This window comes from Rhinopithecus bieti, unplaced genomic scaffold (assembly GCF_001698545.2).
Source record: "Rhinopithecus bieti isolate Rb0 unplaced genomic scaffold, ASM169854v2 scaffold_11787, whole genome shotgun sequence".
Classification (NCBI taxonomy): Eukaryota; Metazoa; Chordata; class Mammalia; order Primates; family Cercopithecidae; genus Rhinopithecus; species Rhinopithecus bieti.
The window spans coordinates 368418-390491 of NW_016806926.1; the positions used below are offsets into that span (position 1 = coordinate 368418).

General features: G+C 34.3%; 1 protein-coding gene across 1 annotated transcript in view; it reads left to right on the forward strand.

The window, feature by feature from the left end:
- Positions 1-22074, forward strand: part of FRYL (FRY like transcription coactivator) — a 294438-nt gene that overhangs the window by 159674 nt on the left and 112690 nt on the right. The window contains 8 exon segments of the mRNA XM_017878697.1: positions 6833-6912; positions 7597-7677; positions 10065-10233; positions 10834-10926; positions 13305-13403; positions 14579-14680; positions 20759-20862; positions 21059-21167. Coding sequence (XP_017734186.1) covers positions 6833-6912; positions 7597-7677; positions 10065-10233; positions 10834-10926; positions 13305-13403; positions 14579-14680; positions 20759-20862; positions 21059-21167 — 837 coding nt within the window.

Sequence of the window (22074 nt, forward strand, 5' to 3'; positions counted from 1 at the left end):
CATCATTCTCAGCAAACTATCGCAAGAACAGAAAATCAAACACCGCATGTTCTCACTCATAGGTGGGAACTGAACAATGAGATCACTTGGACTCGGGAAGGGGAACATCACACACTGGGGCCTATCATGGGGAGGGGGGAGGGGTTGCATTGGGGAGTTATACATGATATAAATGATGAATTGATGGGTGCTGACGAGTTGATGGGTGCAGCACACCAACATGGCACAAATATACATATGTAAGAAACCTGCTCGTTATGCACATGTACCCTAGAACTTAAAGTATAATAAAAAAAAATGAAAAAAAAAAAAACATTTGTTTTTTTTCTTTGGTGGACGCATTGTTCACTTTCACTGCACTGCACAAAATCGTTTCTGACCCATGGTTCACATGGATTCAAAGTGAACAAGAAATACAGTGGGCTTGATAGCTAACTTTGTCTTTGGATCTCTCACCATATTATTCCAACCTATAGCATCCTTTGTACTTACTTCTTCCCCTGTTACTATTATCCCCATACGCTAATTTAAATGCACTCATAAAAAAAATATATATATTTATATGTATCTCACCAAGAACATAGATACACTTTATTCATCTGAAACCCAATATAGGGATTATTTCCCCTGGTAAAAGGCCAGTCTTTGTAGCTTCTCTAATAAAACTAGAGAAAATGACACAAAAATCAATAGAACTTTCTGAAACATCACCGCTGACTAACCCAGTTTTCTTCTGTCAGAATAACGTGAGGTTTAATAGATCCAGAGAGTAAACAATGTAATATATCTAGAATTTAATAGGACTTTAACTTTTGCCACATATAATACACCTATATTAAAATGTGGTTCAGGATTACTGTGATGAGGCACACAGTCTCCAGAGGATTGAACTGTTGATACATGGTTGTTTCAGTCTTGAGGAGTAAATATTCCTTATAGGTTAGACCTTGACCTCATGTACTAGAAATTATTTGTTTCTTGAATAATTTGTTTTGTCTCTAATAATCACACATTTGGATCTCTTCAAAATGTATGAAGGACTCTATATCCTTTGCGCCAACTCATCATCGTAATAAACCCTGGGAGATGGCCATGGCAAGTACTATTAATATGCCAGATCTCTTGCTTGCTTTGTAACTTGGGGCAAGTTACTATCCCTGACTCTCCCTTCCTCTATAAAATGTATAATATCATTTTGTAGAATCATAAGAATTAAATACAATAATGTCTGATGCATGGAAAGTCCTCAATACGTATTATCTGTTATTTTCATTTTACGGGTGAAGAAATGTTCTTAATTGTAGTGATTTTCTGAAGATTATAAAGCAAATTCATTTATTTTACTCCAAATTTTCTCTCTTTAATGATAAAATAAACTTAATTCTCATTGGTAAAATATGTGATACATTAGGTTGAAATGGTCAGTATTTTAATTATTGTTATACTTTAATTAATATATTATCAAATATATTATATTATAATAAAATAATTATTATTTCTGGGTACATGTGCAGAACATGCAGGTTTGTTCATAGGTTAATACACATTGCCATGTTGGTTTGCTGCAACCCATCAACCCATCATCTACATTAGGTATTTCTCCTAATACTGTCCCACCCCTAGCCCCCGACCCCCCGACAGGCCCCGGTGTGTTATGTTCCGCTCCCTGTGTCCATGTATTCTCATTGTTCAACTCCCATTTATGAGTGAAAACATGCAGTATTTGGTTTTCTGTTGTGTTAGTTTGCTGAGAATGATGTTTTCCAGCTTTATCCATGTCCGTGCAAAGGACATGAATTCATCCTTTTTAACGGCTGCAGAGTATTTCATGGTGTGTATGTGCCACATTTTCTTTCTCCAGTTTGTCATTGATGGACATTTGGGTTGGTTCCAAGTCTTTGCTATTGTGAATAGTGGAAATGGCCAGTATTTTATAAAATTGAATGAAAGTTTTTATTGTAACAAGTTAGACAAAGAGCTAATATAAATATCATGAAATTAAGTAGTGGAATTCACCTTGGAAACATAATTAATTCCAGATAATAGAGGACTAATTTTACTTTTCTAAAAAAGTCATTAGAATAAATTTGGGGTAGTGCCTAACTAAAAGTAGTATGTTAGTACCAAAGGACTTAGATCCATGATAAAAGCATGTTTAAACAGCAGTATCATATTTATAAAGTTTGAAGCGATACTCTTTTTAATATTGAATTTTAGTCATATGTTCATTCTTTAAAACAAACAAGAAGTTGAGAAACCTAGTTTGTGAGCCATTTCAAGCTCTTGGTTTTATTCATACTATTGTGAAGTGTCAGAAGGTGGTGATATCTTTTATGTCTACAGAGTAGATTGTTTGCATTTTCAGACTTAATAGCATTTTAGATATTGATGAGCAGTCCCAAAGGTCCATGTGGGAGGGGATTCGTCATTCTGCTAATGTGTGATGTTGTTTACACTCCTTGGTGCTGAGAATTGGTTGTTTAGCTAATGAATGGACTAGTCCAACTTCCCACTATCTTAAGCTCTTTTTTTTTTGTTCTTTACTTTCATAATGTGATAAAAGCATTAAATTTTTGGCAGTGGTAGTGGAAATAGCCTTAGAATAAATCTGAATATTTGTTATTATAGTTTCTTTCTTTCTTTGTTTCTTTTTTGAGATGGAGTCTCACTCTGTCGCCCAGACTGGAGTGCAGTGGTGTGATCTTGGCTCACTGCAACCTCCGTTTCCCTGATTCAAGCAGTTCTCTTGCCTCAACCTCCCAAGTAGCTGAGATTATGGATGCGCGCCACTACACCTGGCTAATTTTTGTATTTTTAGAAGAGATAGGGTTTCACCATGTTGGTCAGGCTGGTCTCAAACTCCTGACCTCAGGTGATCCGCCTGCCTCGGCCTCTCAAAGTGCTGGGATTACAGGCATGAGCCATCACACCCAGCCTGTTACTATAGTTTCTACTAGATTTTCTTGCATGTTGAAGTTGAATTAGAGCTGCGTCTAAAATCACACCGGTGACAAGATCTTAGAAATTCTTCATACTCAAGATGGAGATACTACTCCATGAAAGTAGAACTTTTTCTTTGTGAGCTGAAATGAGATTCTTTTCNTAAAGGGAAAATTTTAGAACTTATGTATTTTTTATCACACCTCGAACTCTGTCTCAGCAGAACTTATTATTTTTAATTAAAATTAAAGATCAGATGTATTTCTTCTTTTACTTCTCTGTGTTTCTCTTTCTTTCCTGGCAGTAATATGATAAGACCAAAGTTTTCTTGCTCATTTGTTTTATTTATTCAAATGCCTTTTTTTTTTCTTTTTTTTTTGGATGGAGTCACTCTCTGTTGCCCATGCAGGAGTACAGTGGTGCAGTCTCGGCTCATTGCAACCTCCACCTCTTGGGTTTAAACGATTCTCCTGCCTCAGCCTCCTGAATAGCTGTGATTACAGGCACGTGCTACCATACCCGTCTAATTTTTATATTTTTTAGTAGAGACGAGGTTTCGCCATGTTGGCCAGGCTGGTCTCGAACTCCTGACCTCAGGTGATCCACCCACCTCGACCTCCCAGAGTGCTGGGATTACAGGCGTGAGCCACTGTGCCTAGCCTCAAATGCATTTTCATATATCAGAATCTAGGGACATAGTATATTTTAGAGAAGTACACAGCAACCTCTTAACTTCATTTCCCTCATCTGTTAAATAGGAGGTATACCTGTATCTTGTAAGACTGCTACAAGTGTTATAAACACAGAAAGTGTAGATGGTGGTAGTAGGGTGGCAACAAAGAGCATATAGCATGGCTGAGTGTTGTCCGTGGCCGTCATTGTTAAACTTCAGCCATAACTGGAGCAAATATAGTAAGTAGTCTCCCTTTATTCTCAGGGGATATGTTCCAGCACTCCTAGTTGGTGCCTGAAATTATGGATAATATCAAACCCTGTATATACAGGTTGAGCATCCCTAATCTGAAATGTCCCAAAATCTAAAACTTTTTGAGCACCAGTATGACACTACAAGTGGAAAATTATACACCTCACCTCATGTGATGGGTTGCAGTCAAACACAGTCAAAACTTTGTTTCATGAACAAAATTATTTAACATATTTTATAAAATTTCCTTCAAGATATGTGTATAAGTTGTATATGAAACAAACATATTTTGTGATTAGATTTGGGTCTTATCCCCAAGATAGCTCATTATGTATATGTAAATATTCCAAAATTTAAGAAAATCGGAAATCCAAAACCCTTCTGGTCCCAAGCATTTCAGATAGGGGATATTAAGCCTGTATTATGTTTCTTTGTATACATACATACTCATAATAAAGTTGAAATCATAAACCAGGCACAGTAGAAGATTTACAACAATAACTAATAATAAAATAGAACAGTTATAACAATATACTATAATAAAAGTGTATGCATGTGGTGACACACACACACACACACACACACACACACACATACACATGCACACACAGTATTTTCAAACCATGGTTGACCTTGGGTAAGCCACAGAAAGCAAAACTGTAGATACAGAAGAACTACTGTATAGGGGAGGAAAAAACTTTTTGCTCTACCTTCTTGGATTTAGTGCCTGGGGCCCTACAAACTAAACTGACAAGAGAAGGATTACCAGGGTCGAAAGGTTTATTACGAATGCACATGGATGCCTCGCAGTAAATATGTGAAGATCCAAAAAGTAATACACTTTTTTTTTTCAAAGATCCGAGTACAGACTGGAATATATACCATTTTAACAAAGAGTGATAAGTTGTAGAGTAGTGACAAGACAAAGGAAAAAGGTTTCGGCTTCTAGAAACAGTAAAATTGTGGGAAGGTAAATATATGCAGAAAACTAATGAAATGTAATGGTTATTTAGTAAGGATTGTAGAGGAAACTTTTCCTGCATCTGCTCTTTCTCAGTTGCCTTTAGCTCAAAATAATCTGCATGCCAAATTATATATTGTAGGGTGACATACCTGATCTCCTTCACTAGATTGCATGCTCCTTTGCAACAATATATGCAAAACCTCACTTTTTTACGTTATCTCTACTATTTGGTATTTTCAGACTAAACTTTTTTCCCATGAAATCGGTATAAAATTATGTCTTGCAGATTTTCATTCTCCTTATGATTAGTGAAATCAGGCACCTCTGTCAAAGCACAAAACCAGAAAATGAGAAAATATACTAAAAGTTATTTCACGTAAATATATACAAATATAGTTACTTCAAATTGTTTTATAGATGCATTGCAGCTCTAATAAAATCCTAACAGTTTTATAGAACTTGAAAAGGTGACTGTAAATGGAATATGGAAGAATAATGGCCAGGAATAGCCAAGCCATCTGTGAAGAAAAGTAAGGAGAGGACCTGCACTACTAGATACGAGAACTTATTATTAAACTCTAGTAATTAATAAGATGGTATGGTTTTGGTATAGACACATACAAATTGATTGATAGAACATAATGGAGAGCTCAAAAATAGACCCACATAGTCAGGGTCTTCATATTTCTGTAAGTTCCACATCCATGGATTCAGCCAACCTTGGATCAAAATATAAAATACCCCATAAATATATACACCTGGTAGGTACCCATAAAAGTAAAATTAAAACAATATATATATATAAATAAAAAATAATAATACAATAATAAATAATAGAAAATACAGTATAACAGCTATTTATGTAACATTTACATTGGATTACATACTGTAAGTAATCTAGATAGAGATAATTTAAAGTGTATGGGAGGATGTACGTAGGGTTATATGCAAATACTACACCGTTTTATATCAGGAACTTGAACACTGCAGATTTTGCTATCACGGGGTTCCTGGAACCAGTGCACCATGTATACTGAAGGATATGTAGAACTGTGTAGAACTAGAATATGTGTTAGCTGTGACTTGTAAGCTCTTTAACCCAGCAGTTCCTTCTTTCGGAGTCTTTCCCATGGAACTCTACAAGTATATAATGTTAAATGCACAAGATGTTTATTGTAGTACTACTTAAATATAGAAAATCTGGATTGAAATGTTCATTAATAGGGGGCTCCTCAAATTGTGATATATACATATTGAATATTATGTGGTTGTTAGAAAGTATAAGGAGGAGCTCTAAATACTGACATGGAAAGATACATTATTCAGTTAAGTGAAACTAAGGAATGCACGCATGCCTGTGTGTGAGGATGTGTAGGAAAAAGTCTGGAAGGATGTACATGAAGTTGTTAATAGTGATTATGTGTGTTGGAGGAGTAGGGCTTTTATTACTGGTTTAAATTTTTAAAATTTGTTTTACGTAATAGGAACTAGCATATACTTTTTTTGAGTTGAAATGAGAATATTTAAATGTCAGGTTTTTAATAATGAGTCTATAAATAGTTTAAGATTGTTAGAAAAGATAGTGTCCCTTGTGGCCATTTTCATGATAGTTCAAAATTGGGCTATATGAAATGTAGGGCTGACTCATTACAAAGGTGCTTTTCTGTAAGTGTTACAGGGAGGTGTATGTGTCTCTTTAGCTTTCTGACAGTAACTATTAAGCAGTAACAACTCTTGCTTTTCCCACTGCATAGTCCATAGTTTAGTGATTTGTGATTATGAAGCTAGTATTCTTAAATTTAGAACTTGTGAAATTTGATGAGTAACCAAATTCTTAGAGAAAATGAGATTCTCAGAAGAAAGAAAGATTGATAGACTAGTAATAATCCCATAAAAAGTAAGATTGATTATTGATTTAATTAGTTGAATTGATGAGAATACTCATGAAAAACCAATAACTTAAATTTAACTCTTACTTACTTGATAATGTTTTTAAATTCTAGATTCCTGTTCATCCTGTACCCGATCCCTTAGTTCATGAAGTTCTAAACTTAGCTTTTAAGCACTTTAAACATAAGGAAGGGTAAGTAAAATACTAACTTGGGATTGTTGCCTTTTTTTTGCAATCCAGGTCTGGGCTATTTGAATTCTTATTGATGATTTGTTTTGAGAGTTCAAGGCAATTATTATCTTCCTTTTTTTTTTCTTTCTTGAGACAAAGTCTCACTTTCATCCAGCCTGGAGTGCAGAGATGAGATCATGGCTCACTACAGCCTTGACCTCCTGGGCTCAAGTGATCCTCCCAACTCAGCCTCCTGAGTAGCTGGGACTACAGGTGCATGCCACCACACTCAGCTAATTTTTTTGTATTTTTTGTAGAAACAGAGTTTTGCCATGTTGCCCAGACTGGACTTGAACTCCTGGGCTCCAAGCAATCCACCCAGCTTGGCCTCCCAAAGTGCTGGGATTATAGGTGTGAGCCACTGCACCCAGCCCCCATCTCTTTTAAATCCACAAAAAATGCTGATTAGAAAGATTTTGTAAAAATATTTCTTAGTACTATAGATTGGATATGTAAGAACCAGAAGGTTAAATATCATAGTAAAGTAAAATTGAAGGTAGAATACAATTAGTATTGCTTTTATCATGTAAATGAATATTCAGAGAAAATTATACAACACTCTGATAGGAATTTTCAAATGTATTAGGAAAGAGAGGTTGTAGAAAAATTTAATGAAATGTTATGTTTGTTCTTTTATTATTTTAGATATTCAGGAACCAACACTGGGAATGTGCATATTATTGCGGATTTATATGCAGAGGTGATAGGGGTTCTTGCCCAATCAAAGTAAGTTTTATAAATCACCCATTTAGATTTTCTTTGCATTTTAGAATGCTTCATTACCAATGAATACAGTAGATACTGATAGTTCTAAATCCACCATTTTCATCGTAGCACTAAGTCAGCTCCACCTTTTATTACTTTACTGCTCTGTTTCTCTGAAACTCTTTAATAGTCATACCTCAATTTCACCGCTTGTTTTAATTTTATTTGGGGTTTTCTATAAATGTCTGAATCGAACAAATCAGAAATTGCCAACCATAGTTAGGACACTATCTTTTTCCCTATTTTTAACAATTCTGTTAGAAGCTTTTTTTAGAACTCTTTACAGAGCTAATAATTATTTTCCAGGTGAGAACTTTTATTCCTCAGATAGCAATGCAGTGTTTTCTAATCATATTTGTTTTAATGCTAAACAGAGTTTGAACTGGTAAAAGAGACACCAAAAAGGAAAGATGAAAGATACCAGATTACTCAGTTAAAAGTGTTATTCATTAGGAGTTATACACACTGAGTTGTACTGAACCATCACTTTAGTAAACAGTAAAATATATTTGTCATTAGCAACTTGTGGTTGCTGTAACAATTATGGAAGATTTTGGATTTCCTTTGTTACTACTGGGAAATTTATAAGGAAAAAAGTATCAAATGATATTTTCTTGGATGCGTTTTAAAGAGTCTTTGGCCCTGAAATCATCATATAACAAACAACCTTTCTAAATTCTAAGAAGGCAAGTAAAATTATTGTTAATGTTTAAGTAGTTTGCATTTTAATATTAAGTGAAATATTTTATTTAGCATATTTTTAAATTTTGTAATATACTAGGATCCCTTGTATAGCCAATACTATAGAACTTAGAATATGGTTTGAGTATTTTAAATAATTTAGAGATAGATGATAATTTTTTAGTATTTTATGGTTTGAGTATTTCAAATGATTTAGACATTGACAGTATCATATTAATATCTCACATGTAATTAGATTGACACAAAAACATAGATATGAGCAGTGATGTATTTCTCTTTATGTCAGTTTGTTTATGTTATTTTTATTTTTGTCAAAACTGAGTTTCTATCTCAGGAATATAGACCAGAAATTCTAAATAATATATTAGCAAGTTGGATCCGGGAGAACACTCCATCATGGCTAAGTTAACTCTAGATGGCAAGGATAGTAAGTCCAACAGCCAGTAAATAAATGTATGAAATGGTACTCAGCCTCACCTGGCTAGTGGTAGGAGAAATGCCACTTTAGAGCAATATTAAGGTGTTTTCTGCTCATGCATGTAATAAGCATGGGAGAAAATGTGAAAGGATCCACTTTGAGTTAGGCTGATAGCACCTAAGAGGGCAGGGGGTGGGGTTGAGTGGAAGTGGGGAAGAGAAGGAGATAAAGGTTGGGGGTGTATGTGAATCTTGGTGTATGTGTTTTCTTGGTTTGTAGTGACTAATAATTTTTATAAGTAGTTTAACAAAAGGAAAAAAATCCTAGATTCTAATATTTCAGTGGAAAGAGTTTATCCATTTTATAAAAATTTTCTTAATGAAATGCTAAAGAATACAATCATGAAAAATGGTATCATAGTCTCCAAGATTAAAATCAAAATAGATGTTATATTTCAATCATGTATCCATATTTTGTTAATTTTTTTTTTTGTTCTTCTCACTGTAGTCAGTGACCATTGGAAAGCATGCTTTGAGGTTTTTTTAACTTTAAGGAACTGGCTTCCCCAAGTAACATTATCAGTAAAATCTTTAGTTGTTTCATAATATATAGGGGGGAGGTGGATAATTAAGTATTATTGATTAATAAACTATTAGATGTCCTTTTCAAATGTAAGCGAAGAAAGGCTTACTAGCTTTAACAGTTGTGATTTGAATCCAGGATGATGCTCACATTTCAAAAGCCTTTTGCCAGTGTAATGATGTATTGATTTTAAGTGATAATTAGTACCGTAGGATTGATTGGATTATCTCTGTGAAAAACTTTATAGTCTTCAATATGCTCGCCATATAACTAATTACAGATTTTATATAAAAAGAGCCTTAAAAGTTGGAGACACTGATTTACATGGTGATGTTTTATGGGTGGGTTTTTTGATATTTTTTTATGGTTATTAATTAAATGGTAATGGTGGTATATTGTTAATATAGGAATAAAGAAATCCTATTATTTCTCCTTCAGAAACTTTTAATTTAATTTTAAAATAAATGAACAGCAAATTTATAGTAGCAATTTTTATTTTCCTCTGTGTGCCTTTCTGGCAACTGTAATGAAGGTAGAGAAAGGAGATGATATTTAGGTAGCATACCTTTTGATTTTTACCCTTAAATATCATGTGGAAAGTAGTGTTTTTAATTCAAATCAAATGATGTCTCCACGTGTATTAAAGGTTTCAGGCTGTAAGGAAGAAGTTTGTGACAGAATTAAAAGAACTGCGACAAAAGGAACAAAGCCCACATGTGGTACAAAGTGTCATCAGCTTAATAATGGGAATGAAATTTTTTCGAGTAAAAATGTATCCTGTAGAAGATTTTGAAGCATCATTTCAATTTATGCAGGTGATATACCTTCTAAATGACACTAAATAGAGCAAGCCTAACAGTTCTTGCTCTTCATGACTTTTTAAAAGAAACAAAATATACGTAAATTAATGGCATCAATTTTAGTCTCTTATTCCATGTGTTAAGTTGTCATAAGTGTAAATTATTTTTTTTTTTGTTTTTCCTTGAGACAGAGTCTCACTCTGTCACTCAGGCTGGGGTGCAGTGGCATGATCTCGGCTTACTGCAGCCTCCACCTTCCTGATTGAAGCGATTCTCCTGCCTCAGCCTCCCAAGTAGTTGGGATTACAGGCGCCTGCCACCAGGCCCGGCTAATTTTTTTTTTTTTTTTTTTAAGTAGAGACGGGATTTCACCACACTGGCCAGGCTGGTCTGAAACTCCTGACCTCAGGTGATCTGCCCGCCTCAGCCTCCCAAAGTGCTGGGATTACAGGTTTGAGCCACCAGGCCTGGCAAACTTTGTTTTTTGACTTGAAGATGCATTGACCTTAGTTTTTTGGTAAAATGGCAGAGTGTTCACAAAATTATTGTGATATTACAAATTCTTTAACCTTTCCTCTTTTGTTAATCTAAGTATATACCCTCTTTCCCTTTAAGGAATGTGCTCAGTATTTCTTAGAAGTGAAAGATAAAGACATAAAACATGCACTTGCTGGTTTATTTGTGGAGATTCTTATCCCTGTAGCTGCTGTAAGTATGTTTTTTTATTTTCGTACAATTTGTATGTTATACAAGAACCTTATCAACCTTATACTTTCATTTTTTTCCTAAAAATACTTACATGACAATAAGCTATGGCCTTGGGAGGACTCATCTCATTTGCTTCCTGTTGCTCCGAGGTCTCTTCCTTTTGTTGATCATACAGTGTTTTAGATATCATTTCATGTATTTTGTTTTTTTGGTTGTTTCAGATGGTAGGGGAAATCCAGCTCCCTTCATTCCATCTTGGCTAGAAATGGAAATTAATTACATTAGTTTTGTTCAGATTTTATTCTAGTTAACATCTCAAAAAATGAAGAAATGTATTACATATTGAAAAACTGAACTGTTTTGGCTTTCATTTTTAAACATTGAATTCACTGACTTGTGACCTATGGGCTTATATGAATTGGTTTATAGTATTCAGGTCCTGCCTTTAAAGCATGTTTAGAAAAGGTGAACAGAGAATTGTTTTAAAAGTTAAGAATTTAAAATATTAATGAGAGTGACTGACATGTTTTTTTAAAATTTGTTTTGCATTGAAGATTTTAAAACATGGTGACACATAAAACTCATAAATTAACGGTTTGCAAGTGGTTTATTGGAGTTACACAGCCCCGTTTCCTCCCACCCAGTTTTAGCCATATGAATTGGGCTCATTTTATAAAAAAGAAAACAGGCTGTCATGTATAAGTCATGTCAGTTTTAGTCTTTCATTAGATATGCACTTTGATTTCTTTTCTTGTAAGTTGTTTGAATTACTGCTTATTCCTTCCAAATGATCATTTGCACTTCCTCCTTTGTTTGATCATCCATTTTTTTTTCTGCCACTGAGATTAGGTTTTGGTTTTTAAGGCAGTTCATGAAAAGCAGCAGGTTGTAGGAAGAGAGGCTCTTGACAATGGTCCATTATCATCATGTTGCCTGATTCTTTTATACCATATTTGCTTTTGTGTCCAGGTTTATTAGCCTGCTAGGGCAGCCGTAATAAAGTACTGCAAACTGGATAGCTTAACAACAGAAATGTATATTGTCTCATATTTGTGGAGGCTAGAGTGTAAAATCAAAGTGCCTGCAGGTTGGTTCCTTCTAAGGGCTGTGAGGAAGAACCTGCTCCATGCCCCTTGCTTAGCCTCTCGTGTATACTGAAAATTTTTTGTGTTTCTTGGCTTGTAGAAGCATGGTTCTGCTCCCTGCCTTCATTGTCACATGGCATTCTCCTTGAGTGTATGTCTCTGTTCAAATTTCCCCTTTTTGAAAGGATACCAGTTATGTGGATTAGGGTCTTCCCGATCCTAACTTAATTAATGTGATCTGCAATGACCTATTTCCTAATGAAGTCACCTTCTGATGTGTATGGGGTTAGGACTTCAACATGAATTTTGGGGGATATGATTCAACCCATAATACTAGACCTCTGCACATACAGCTCCTGCCTGGAACATTCATGCCTCTCTGGTAACCTCCCTCCCCTCTTTCTCTAGCTGGCTTCTCTTTCTTTACTCATTTATGTATTGAGTGCGTTCTGTGTGTCAGGTCTTCATCTGTGCACACGGGAACACAACAATTAATATGATAGGAAAGACTCCCTAGTACCGTATATTTTAATTACTAGTGCAGGAATAGAAAATAAACTAGTGTATAAAATAGGCAGTATGTCAGATTGTGGAGAGTAATGTGAAGAAATGTAAACAGGGTAGGGGGCATAGGATTGCCAAAGGGGTGAGGGAGTTGAAATTTTAAAAAGAGTGTGATTAGGAAAGACCACCACCTCAAAAGAGTTGGTAGCAATTGAGCAAAAACTAAAGGAATGAGACAGTAAGACTTCCTGTGTCTGTGGGAGGAGCTTCTCGGGCAGCAGGCCCCAGCGCTTCTCGGGCAGCAGGCCCCAGCGTAGACATCCTAAGGCAAGAAATGCTTTGATGCGTTTTAGGAACAGCAAGAAAGCTCCTAAAGCTGGGTCCCCATGCACATGGTCAGAGGGTGGGAGTTAAGGCCAGCAAGGTTAAATGGGAGGCTTTAGTAGTATTTCTGGTAAGAGATGTTGGATGCAGCTTAGATGTTACTTCCTTGTTGAATTTTTCCATAGGGGCCCCTTTTGAGTACTCCAGGAGCACAGAGAATTTGCTCTCAATGGACCTGTTATACTGTGTCCTCTTAGCCTGTATTCCCACTTTGTGCACTCAGGGCTAGGACCAGGTTTATCTTATGTACTTACCATTTGGTCACTTGGCACATTGTAATACTTCAGTGAGAGTCTCAGTGAATTATTAACCAATTTCAAACCTTACAGAAAGTTCTTGTAATCTTTGTATAGTTTAATCTAACGTCTGTAATCATTTTCTTTGTTTGCATTATCTTTTTACTAGACTGTTAAAAATGAAGTGAATGTTCCCTGTTTGAAAAATTTTGTGGAGATGCTTTATCAGACTACTTTTGAACTGAGCTCGAGAAAGAAGCATTCATTGGTATTAAGAAACATTTCAAACCTTTTCATATTTAATTGGGATTTTTATAATTGATTTATGAATTCAGTGGAGATTAAAGAGAATGGTAAAATCTGAAATTGTAAAACCCCTGAAGTGCAATACAAGGGCAAGTTTTACATACGTATTTTTTGCATTGCTCTATTTAAATGTTCTGTTCTTAATTTTACTAGCTCTGCATTTGTTGAGTTGTTCAGACTTCCTTCTAGGTAGTCATGCATTGCTTAATAATAGAAATATGTTCTAAGAAATGTGTCGTTAGGCTATTTCATTGTGCAAACATCGTTGAATGTACTTACACAAACCTAAGTAGTATAGCCTACTACACACCTAGGTTATATGGTATAGCCTATTGCTCCCAGGCTGCAAACCTGTACAGCACGTTGCTGTACTGATTACTGTGGGCAGTTGTAACAGAATAATATTTGTGTATCTAAACACAGAGAAGGTACAGTAAAAATATGTTGTAACCTCAGAGGATCACTGTCATAAAGTGATTTTAGCAGCTGTTTTCCGTCTGTTTATATCTTTTCTATTCAGAGAGTAAAGGCATTTTTTTCTACCTGTCTTATTTCACATAACTTTTATGTAGCTTGGAGAAGGTTTGGAGAATTGGTCAAATATTTGACCATCTAAACTAGAGATACAGTAATAGTAAACATGGATTGTGCCAGGCATTGAACTAAGTACTTTGTACTTTTTTAATCTTACTTTAAGCTTCACAACCCTGTAAGATATTTGTGATTATTGTCCTTCACTTTATGTGTTTGGAAAGTGAGGCTTAGAGTACTTAATGTAGCCATCGGGAAGTTACATATTTGACAAACAGAAAGCTAAAACTTTAATGCTGTCTGTCATCTGATCCCAGGGACTAGTCATAACCACAAAATGGATGAGGGACTAATGGGTTGAGGGAGAACTAATAGCATGTTCTAACTCAGAGAGGTATGCTCAGTCAAGGAATTTTCCTCATAGAAAATTTACCCTTTATCTTTCTGTGTTAGATTATTCTATGAGATTATATTTCTTATTACAAATTGGAAAACTGCTTAAAAGATTTGTTTCCTTGCTTATGAGAATAAATGAAATATAAAATTTAAAAGTCCAGTGCTTTTCGATGAAAAATGTTAATTCTGTCTTTTCCCCATCTCCTATAGGCTTTATATCCACTAATTACCTGCCTTTTATGTGTCAGTCAGAAACAATTTTTTTTAAATAACTGGCATATTTTCCTACAGAACTGTTTGTCACATTTAAAGGTAAGATGTAATCACACTTCTGATGTGTAAATACTGACTGGTATATTTTGTTTATGCATATAAATTGGTTATAAACAGTGCATAATGAAACTTTTGTTACTATTGGTATACTTGAATAGTAACACTTTGCCACATTCCTTTTCTTATACATACTTTATTTCTTCTGTAGGGAATCGTGTATAGATATCAGTAAACTTTTGATTGAAAATTTAGTTTGTCCTAATGAATGCAAAATTGTACCTTTTTTAGTGATATGTATCTTAAATCTAGGAATATTTGTTAATTCTGTTAGAATTATAGAGTATTAATCTCACAAAACCTTCTAGATACTTATTTTGTCTTTTAAGAAAATCAGTAATGTTGGTTTAAGTCTGAGCAATATGAGAAAAAGCTTTGATAATATCACTAAATTCACATTTAAATATGCCCAGCCATATCTAAAAGTTGCTACTGGATCCGCACAGTTGTAAAAGCTCCTGAAATGATTCTGACTTGAATGAAAGGGTACTTGTCACTAACATTATTTGGCACATCCATATTCAGCCTTTCTTAGTCCTGAAAACAAAACTGTGAGAGATAGAAGGATCATTTTCTTCCCAGGATGCTCTGCTGGCAGGATCCTCTTTTCTTCTCTGGGTAGGAACACAATTCTGACAAAGTGTGGGAATATTCTTCAGCTGCATGTCGTGTGAATGCTTGATTTGAATATTCTTTTGATATATACTTAGATGAGCCTATTTGAATATTTGCTTGCAAGTTATAGAAATATTGCAGACATGACATTCCATTTCCTGGCATTCCTCTAAGTTAGATTTGAGACTGAAAACCTTATACTTTGAAGATAACGGAACCAAGGCAGATAGATAGAGTAAGTGACTTGTCTCTGGCTATGCAGCTTGTTGTGCTATTGTAGAAATAGGACTGGCTCTTCTTTCATACTTCAGGAATGATCCACTGGATGTTATCCTGTACGTCTTTTTCATGATTTTATGTATCATTTTCAAAACTGCCTCAGTTTCTTAGGTATACGGGATATATGCTACTTTGAGAAATGTTTTTGTCTGTTTTCCTTCTAGATAAACACTGATATTACTCATGTTTGGATGAGAATTTATATACCTTCTTTGACTATTTATGAAAATTCCCAGGGCCAAATCAAATTGATTAAACTCTTTATGTCATGCAACCAGGAAATAAATTTTATTTAATTAATTACATTATACTTGTTTCTGTTCTTAGTTTTGGTAATTTGTACAGATATAGGGACCAAAAGAGAACTGATCATTTTCTGAATAGTATGATTTTCATACGTTCATTAAAATATTTTTAAGATACACATTTAAATGTTTCTGGAAGATTGCTTTCTTTCATGACAGTTCATACTTTTCTGTTGCTTGTTGGAATTTTTATATATATACGTTTCACCTAACATATTTGCAATACTTCACAGTACCTTAACTTTTTTTTGTCTTAAGGCTTTCATTTAAATGCTCTGTTTTCTTTGAACCCTTACCTCCTGTTAAATATTTCTGGCATATTGTTCATTTTCATTAATGGCTATGTCAATCTGCCAGGCTAAAGGAGATAAGAACCACTTAGCATGAGGATTTGGAATATAATTGTCTTGGCCATTAACCCTTAACTTACATTAAGGCTCTATTCAGCAGAAATTTTATGAATTGGCTCATGTTTATTAAGTCTTAGATAATGTGGCTGCTCTGCATAGTTGAGGTAAGGAGTTGAGCCTTGAAGGAAAAGCTATGCTAGTTATCTGTTGTAACAGTTATTTATTTTATGTATAGGGAAAATTGATCCAAGATAAAGGCGTTACCTAAATTATTTTGAGATCCATTTAATCTCTTGATACTAAAAGCCTAAAACAATTTACTTTTATTAGACCCATACCTTTTTTTTTTCTTTTCTTTTTTTTTTTTTTTTTTGAGATGAAGTCTCACTCTGTCACCCAGGCAGTAGTGCAGTGACATGATCTCGGCTCACTGCAACCTTCACCTCCTGGACTCAATCAATTCTCCTGCCTCACCCTGCTGAGTAGCTGGGATTACAGGTGTCTACCACCACCCCGGCTGATTTTGTATTTTAGTAGAGATGGGATTTCACCATATTGGCCAGACTGGTCTCAAACTCCTGACCTCAAGTTATCCCCCTGCCTCAGCCTCCCAAAGTGCTGGGATTACAGGTGTGAACCACTGTGCTCAGCCTAGACCAATACTTCTTATGACTGGTTTTATTACTTTTAGGATGCTGCATCCTCTAAGTACAGAATCTCATTTGATTTTTACTGTACATGAGGCTGAAAGAAGACAAACAAGTAACCCATGTGTCGGGAGCCAGCATGGATTTGTGTCCATATTCACATAGTTCCATAGCTCTTGCTCTTCTGGTCCACCATGTTAATTCTGAATGTAGTATAAGGAATGTTGTTGGATATAAGCACTGAATATTTTAAGAAAACATGTTAGCAATAATTTGAGGATATTAAAAAGGCATTATTCTCTAGAGTCATAAGAATAAATACGATGAAATTCAAGACACCTTATGATATTACACAGTTTTAAAAAATTATCATACCAGGTTTTAAAGTTGATGACCATGAAAAATGAGCTTTATCCCTATATCCCATAAATAGCTTGTGACAGAGTGTCACATTATTTTCACTGAAAAGTTAAATCTTTAATTTTTGTCCCAAGCAGAATTTGGTAGTCTCCCATTCCCATATCTATATCAATTTAGGTGCTTGTGTGAAAAGTGATTATTTAAAGTTTCTGGAGAATTATTAAGAGAGATAGGTGAATAATAAGAGTAGATATCATAGAAAAATAATTTGGAGTTTTTTTCAACAATCTATACTTATTTTCATTTAAAATTTAAAGTTGTTTGAACTGAAATACAGTGCTTTAAGAAAATTCTAAGAAAATTAGGGAGTTAAAACTTTGTTTTCTCTTAGTTGGAATATTATAGGTGTATCTCACATGATGCCCAAATCGTGAAATTTTTTTTTCTTAGTGTTTTTGGCCACTGTCTTGGACATTTCAAATTTCTTCTAAATAGAGACCTTGGTGAAGAGCTATCTTGTTTTGTGCTTATTTTCATCTAACATGCATGTGCTGCATCTCATGTTTATGTTTGCTGTCTCACATTGCTTTATTTAGATGCCATCTAACAACAGTATCAGAAAACAAATAGAAACACTCCAGGTGAGTTGTGTTGACATTACAAAGTAAAATACTGCTTTATTTCCTTTAAGCGTGGCATTTGTTTTTCCTTTTCCCATTGTTGCATTGCATGTCTAATGTATTTATTCCAACCTGCTTCTAGTATTTTAAGAGAAGAGTAGCACACAGCAGAAACATTCTTCAGAGGGTTTAATATCAGTGTGGCCCCAAGAAGATGAATTTAAGAAATAGAACTGATACTGAATGCTGATTCTTCACCAAAATTCCTAATTTTAAAATATTCTGTTTAACAAACATTTTCTAGCTGTTATAAATGAAAATGTTTTAAATATTTCCAGTGAAATTAAGGGATAGATAGTAGCTTAGATTTTGAATATAATTTATTGTTGTTGTTGTTTTATTTTAATTTTGTGGGTACATAGTAGGTATGTATATTTATGGGATACATGAGATGTTTTGATACAGGCATGCAATGTGAAGTAAGCACATCATGGAGAATGGGTATTCATCCCCTCACGCATTTATCCTTTGAGTTACAAACAATCCAAGTATACTCTTTAAGTTAATGGAATACAATATTGACAAATTAATTTTTTAAACTTTATCCTATTGATTTGTTTTTTTTTTTTTGTTTTGTTTTGTTTGTTTGTTTGTTTTAATATTTTCAGAGAGAGAGTCTTACTAACCCAGGCTAGATTCCCAACTCCTGGGTTCAAGCTGAGACTACAGGCTTGCACCACCATGTGTGGCTTTACTGGTTTGGGTTTTAAACAAATCATTTTTTTAGTTCACAGTAGAAAAAAAGGAAGAAACATTAAAATGATAGTGGTCAAAGACTATATTTTACTGACATACCAAAATTTTGTTTTATATTAAGTTCATTAGATTTTTATTTGTATAATTATTCAAATTAGATTGAATATCTTTGTTTAAAGCTCAGATAAATTTAGGATGATTTTATTATTCAGACATATAGCAGCATTGTAGCAGCTGAAAAAATAATAATTGATTTTTATCACTTCTCACCTTGCTGTTTTGTCATTGTGTGAATGCCAGCTTTGTTTTAAAATCAAGTTTTTTCATGCCAGATACCTCATCACTTAAGATAATCCAAATACTTTTATATTTAATCATTCATATGGTAACAGTTTTATGTAGAATAGGACTTAAATATTTTAATGTATTATTTTAATAATATTTTGAAATTCCAGTTTAACAATATGAAAGTTTTATTTCATGTGTACCTAAAAACTAATGAGACTTATTTAAGACTGTATTTTTTTAGAGCAGTTTTAGGTTCACAGAAAAATTGAGAAGAGGGTACCGAGATTTCCTGTGGGTAAATTTCCCTACCCCCCTCATACCTAGCTTCCCCATAATCAGCATCCCCTTCAGAGTGATACGTTTGTTAAAACTGGTAAACATACATTGACACATCTTTAGCACACAAAGCCCACAGCTTACATTAGTGTTTGCTCTTGGTGTGTTGTACATTCTATGGGTTTGGACAAATGTATAATGACATATATCTACCATTATAGTATCATGCAGCGTATTTTCACTGCCCTAAAAATCCTTCATGCTCTGCCTATTCATTTCTCTCTACCTTCCTAACTCCTGGCTGAACTATTTTGACATGTGATATCTTAGATTTAAATGATAGAAAAGAAAATTATGTTTTCTTAAAGACATTACTACAGAATGCTTGGTTGTTATATTTGTAGTATACATTATATGTTACTTTAGTTACATTAGTAACAAACATAATTGGAAATTACTGGGGGAGTATATTTGAAATTTGGGATCATTATGGATCTGGCAGTGGAGAGAGGGATTGATACTGAGAGTCTAATCAGCACAGTCACTGATCCTCCATTTTTAATTATGTCAAATCTTTATCCAAATAGATGTGAAAAATCTAAAATGTAAATTCACAACAATCAGTATATCCTAAAACTAATCAATGGATGTATAGTTTCTCTGTGAAAAAAGGAGATTATTAGCTACATTTCAAAATTTACAATTAAATCTCATTGCTTTATTGGTCATTTGAGGACTTCATTTCTTATAACAGCTAGAATGAAGAAAAAGTTTGCTGATCAAATTGTAATTGAAATGGAATGACTGTCTGATTCTAAATAATAATAATTTAAATAATGTCCTGATTCTAAATAAAAATTATAACACTTAATAGTCAATGAGCGTTTAATACATGCCAGGTACTCTTCCAGGTGCTTTACAGATATTAACTTTACTTCTGAGGTAGGTGCCATATTTTCTCCATTTTAGAGATGAGGAAATTGTGACTCAGAATAATACAACAATGCCCAAGGATGGAGCTTGGATTTAGTCCCTGTTTTTCCCAGTTTTAGAGTTCGTGCTCTTAACTCACTATTCACTCATAAGGATATACACTTCATAATATTCTGCATTATTTCGTAAATGCAAATGACTATAATACCATTTGGTGTTCCGAATTTTAACTGTATATGGGCTACAAATGAGTTATGCCAAAAATGAGTGATACTTTTTCAGTTGTTATGTCAGTATTGGAGTGTGAACTGTTTATCATCAAGTAAGCTTATGTGTATAATTTTAGAATTCTTAGAAATACTACTATAATTTTATTTACTAAGTAAAATTTAGTAAATAAAATTTTAGTATTTTCTTTTGAAAGTATAAGAAAGGACTCAATTTCCACATTTATGGTTACTTTCGAGCCATATATTTACCCTATGCCAAATATGTACCTGCGTATTTAAACCTATTTTAGACTGAATACAAAAAAGATGGGCTTTTAGTTGTTGACAGAGAATATGTTTGCTCTTAAGTGATTGCAAATATTTTAATAAATTTATTTTTATTCTCTTTTGTTTTCAAACAGAATAAAGATCCTAAAATGTCTCGAGTTGCACTGGAATCTTTGTATAGATTATTGTGGGTTTATGTAATTAGAATAAAATGTGAAAGCAACACTGTAACTCAAAGGTGAGTATCTTTGCTATAAAGTGTGTTAAAATAAATTCTTGTTTTAAAAAAGCATACTATTGGGAATTTTAGTAAACATTATACTTTGTGGGTGAAATATGAATTCTGTCAATATATTATGAAGAATAGGAAGAACTTTTTGCTAATATGCTGTTGATGTCGTGATCTCATTATGACTAGATCTTTTTCCCTATAGTCGTCTTATGAGCATAGTGTCAGCACTTTTTCCAAAAGGCTCACGAAGTGTGGTTCCTCGTGACACACCTCTCAACATATTTGTGAAGATTATTCAGTTCATTGCTCAGGTGAGTGCTTCACCTCATAGTATGTGTATGTATGTAAATTGTTAGAGTATTGTAATCACTTGGAGCTTTGAAATTTTTTATGCATCTAAAAACATACTAACACAACATTGAATAAGTTTATTTCATTAATCTACACACTTGTAGATAGAAAGAAAACCCACGGATGGAAGCACTTTTTTTTTTTTTCTTTTATTATCCTTTAAGTTCTAGGGTACATGTGCACAACGTGCAGGTTTGTTACATATACATGTGCCATGTTGGTGTGCTGCACCCACCAACTCGTCATTTACATCAGTTATAACTCCCAGTGCCATCCCTCCCCCCCCCTTCCCCATAATAGGCCCTGGTGTGTGATGTTCCCCTTCCCATGTCTAAGTGATCTCATTGTTCAATTCCCACCTGTGAGTGAGAACATGCGGTGTTTGGTTTTCTGTTCTTGTGAAAGTTTGCTGAGAATGATGGTTTCCAGCTACACCCATGTCCCTACAAAGGACACGAACTCATCCTTTTTTATGGCTGCATAGTATTCCATGGTGTATATGTGGCACATTTTCTTAATCCAGTCTGTCACTGATGGACATTTGGGTTGATTCCAAATCTTTGCTACTGTGAATAGTGGCGCAATAAACATACGTGTGCATTTGTCTTTATAGCAGCATGATTTATAATCCTTTGGGTATATACCCAGTAGTGGGATGGCTGGGTCATATGGTATTTCTAGTTCTAGATCCTTAAGGAATCGCCATACTGTTTTCCACAATGGTTGAACTAGTTTACAATCCCACCAACAGTGTAAAAGTGTTCCTATTTCTCCACATCCTCTCCAGCACCTGTTGTTTCCTGACTTTTTAATGATTGCCATTCTAACTGGTGTGAGATGGTATCTCATTGTGGTTTTGATTTGCAT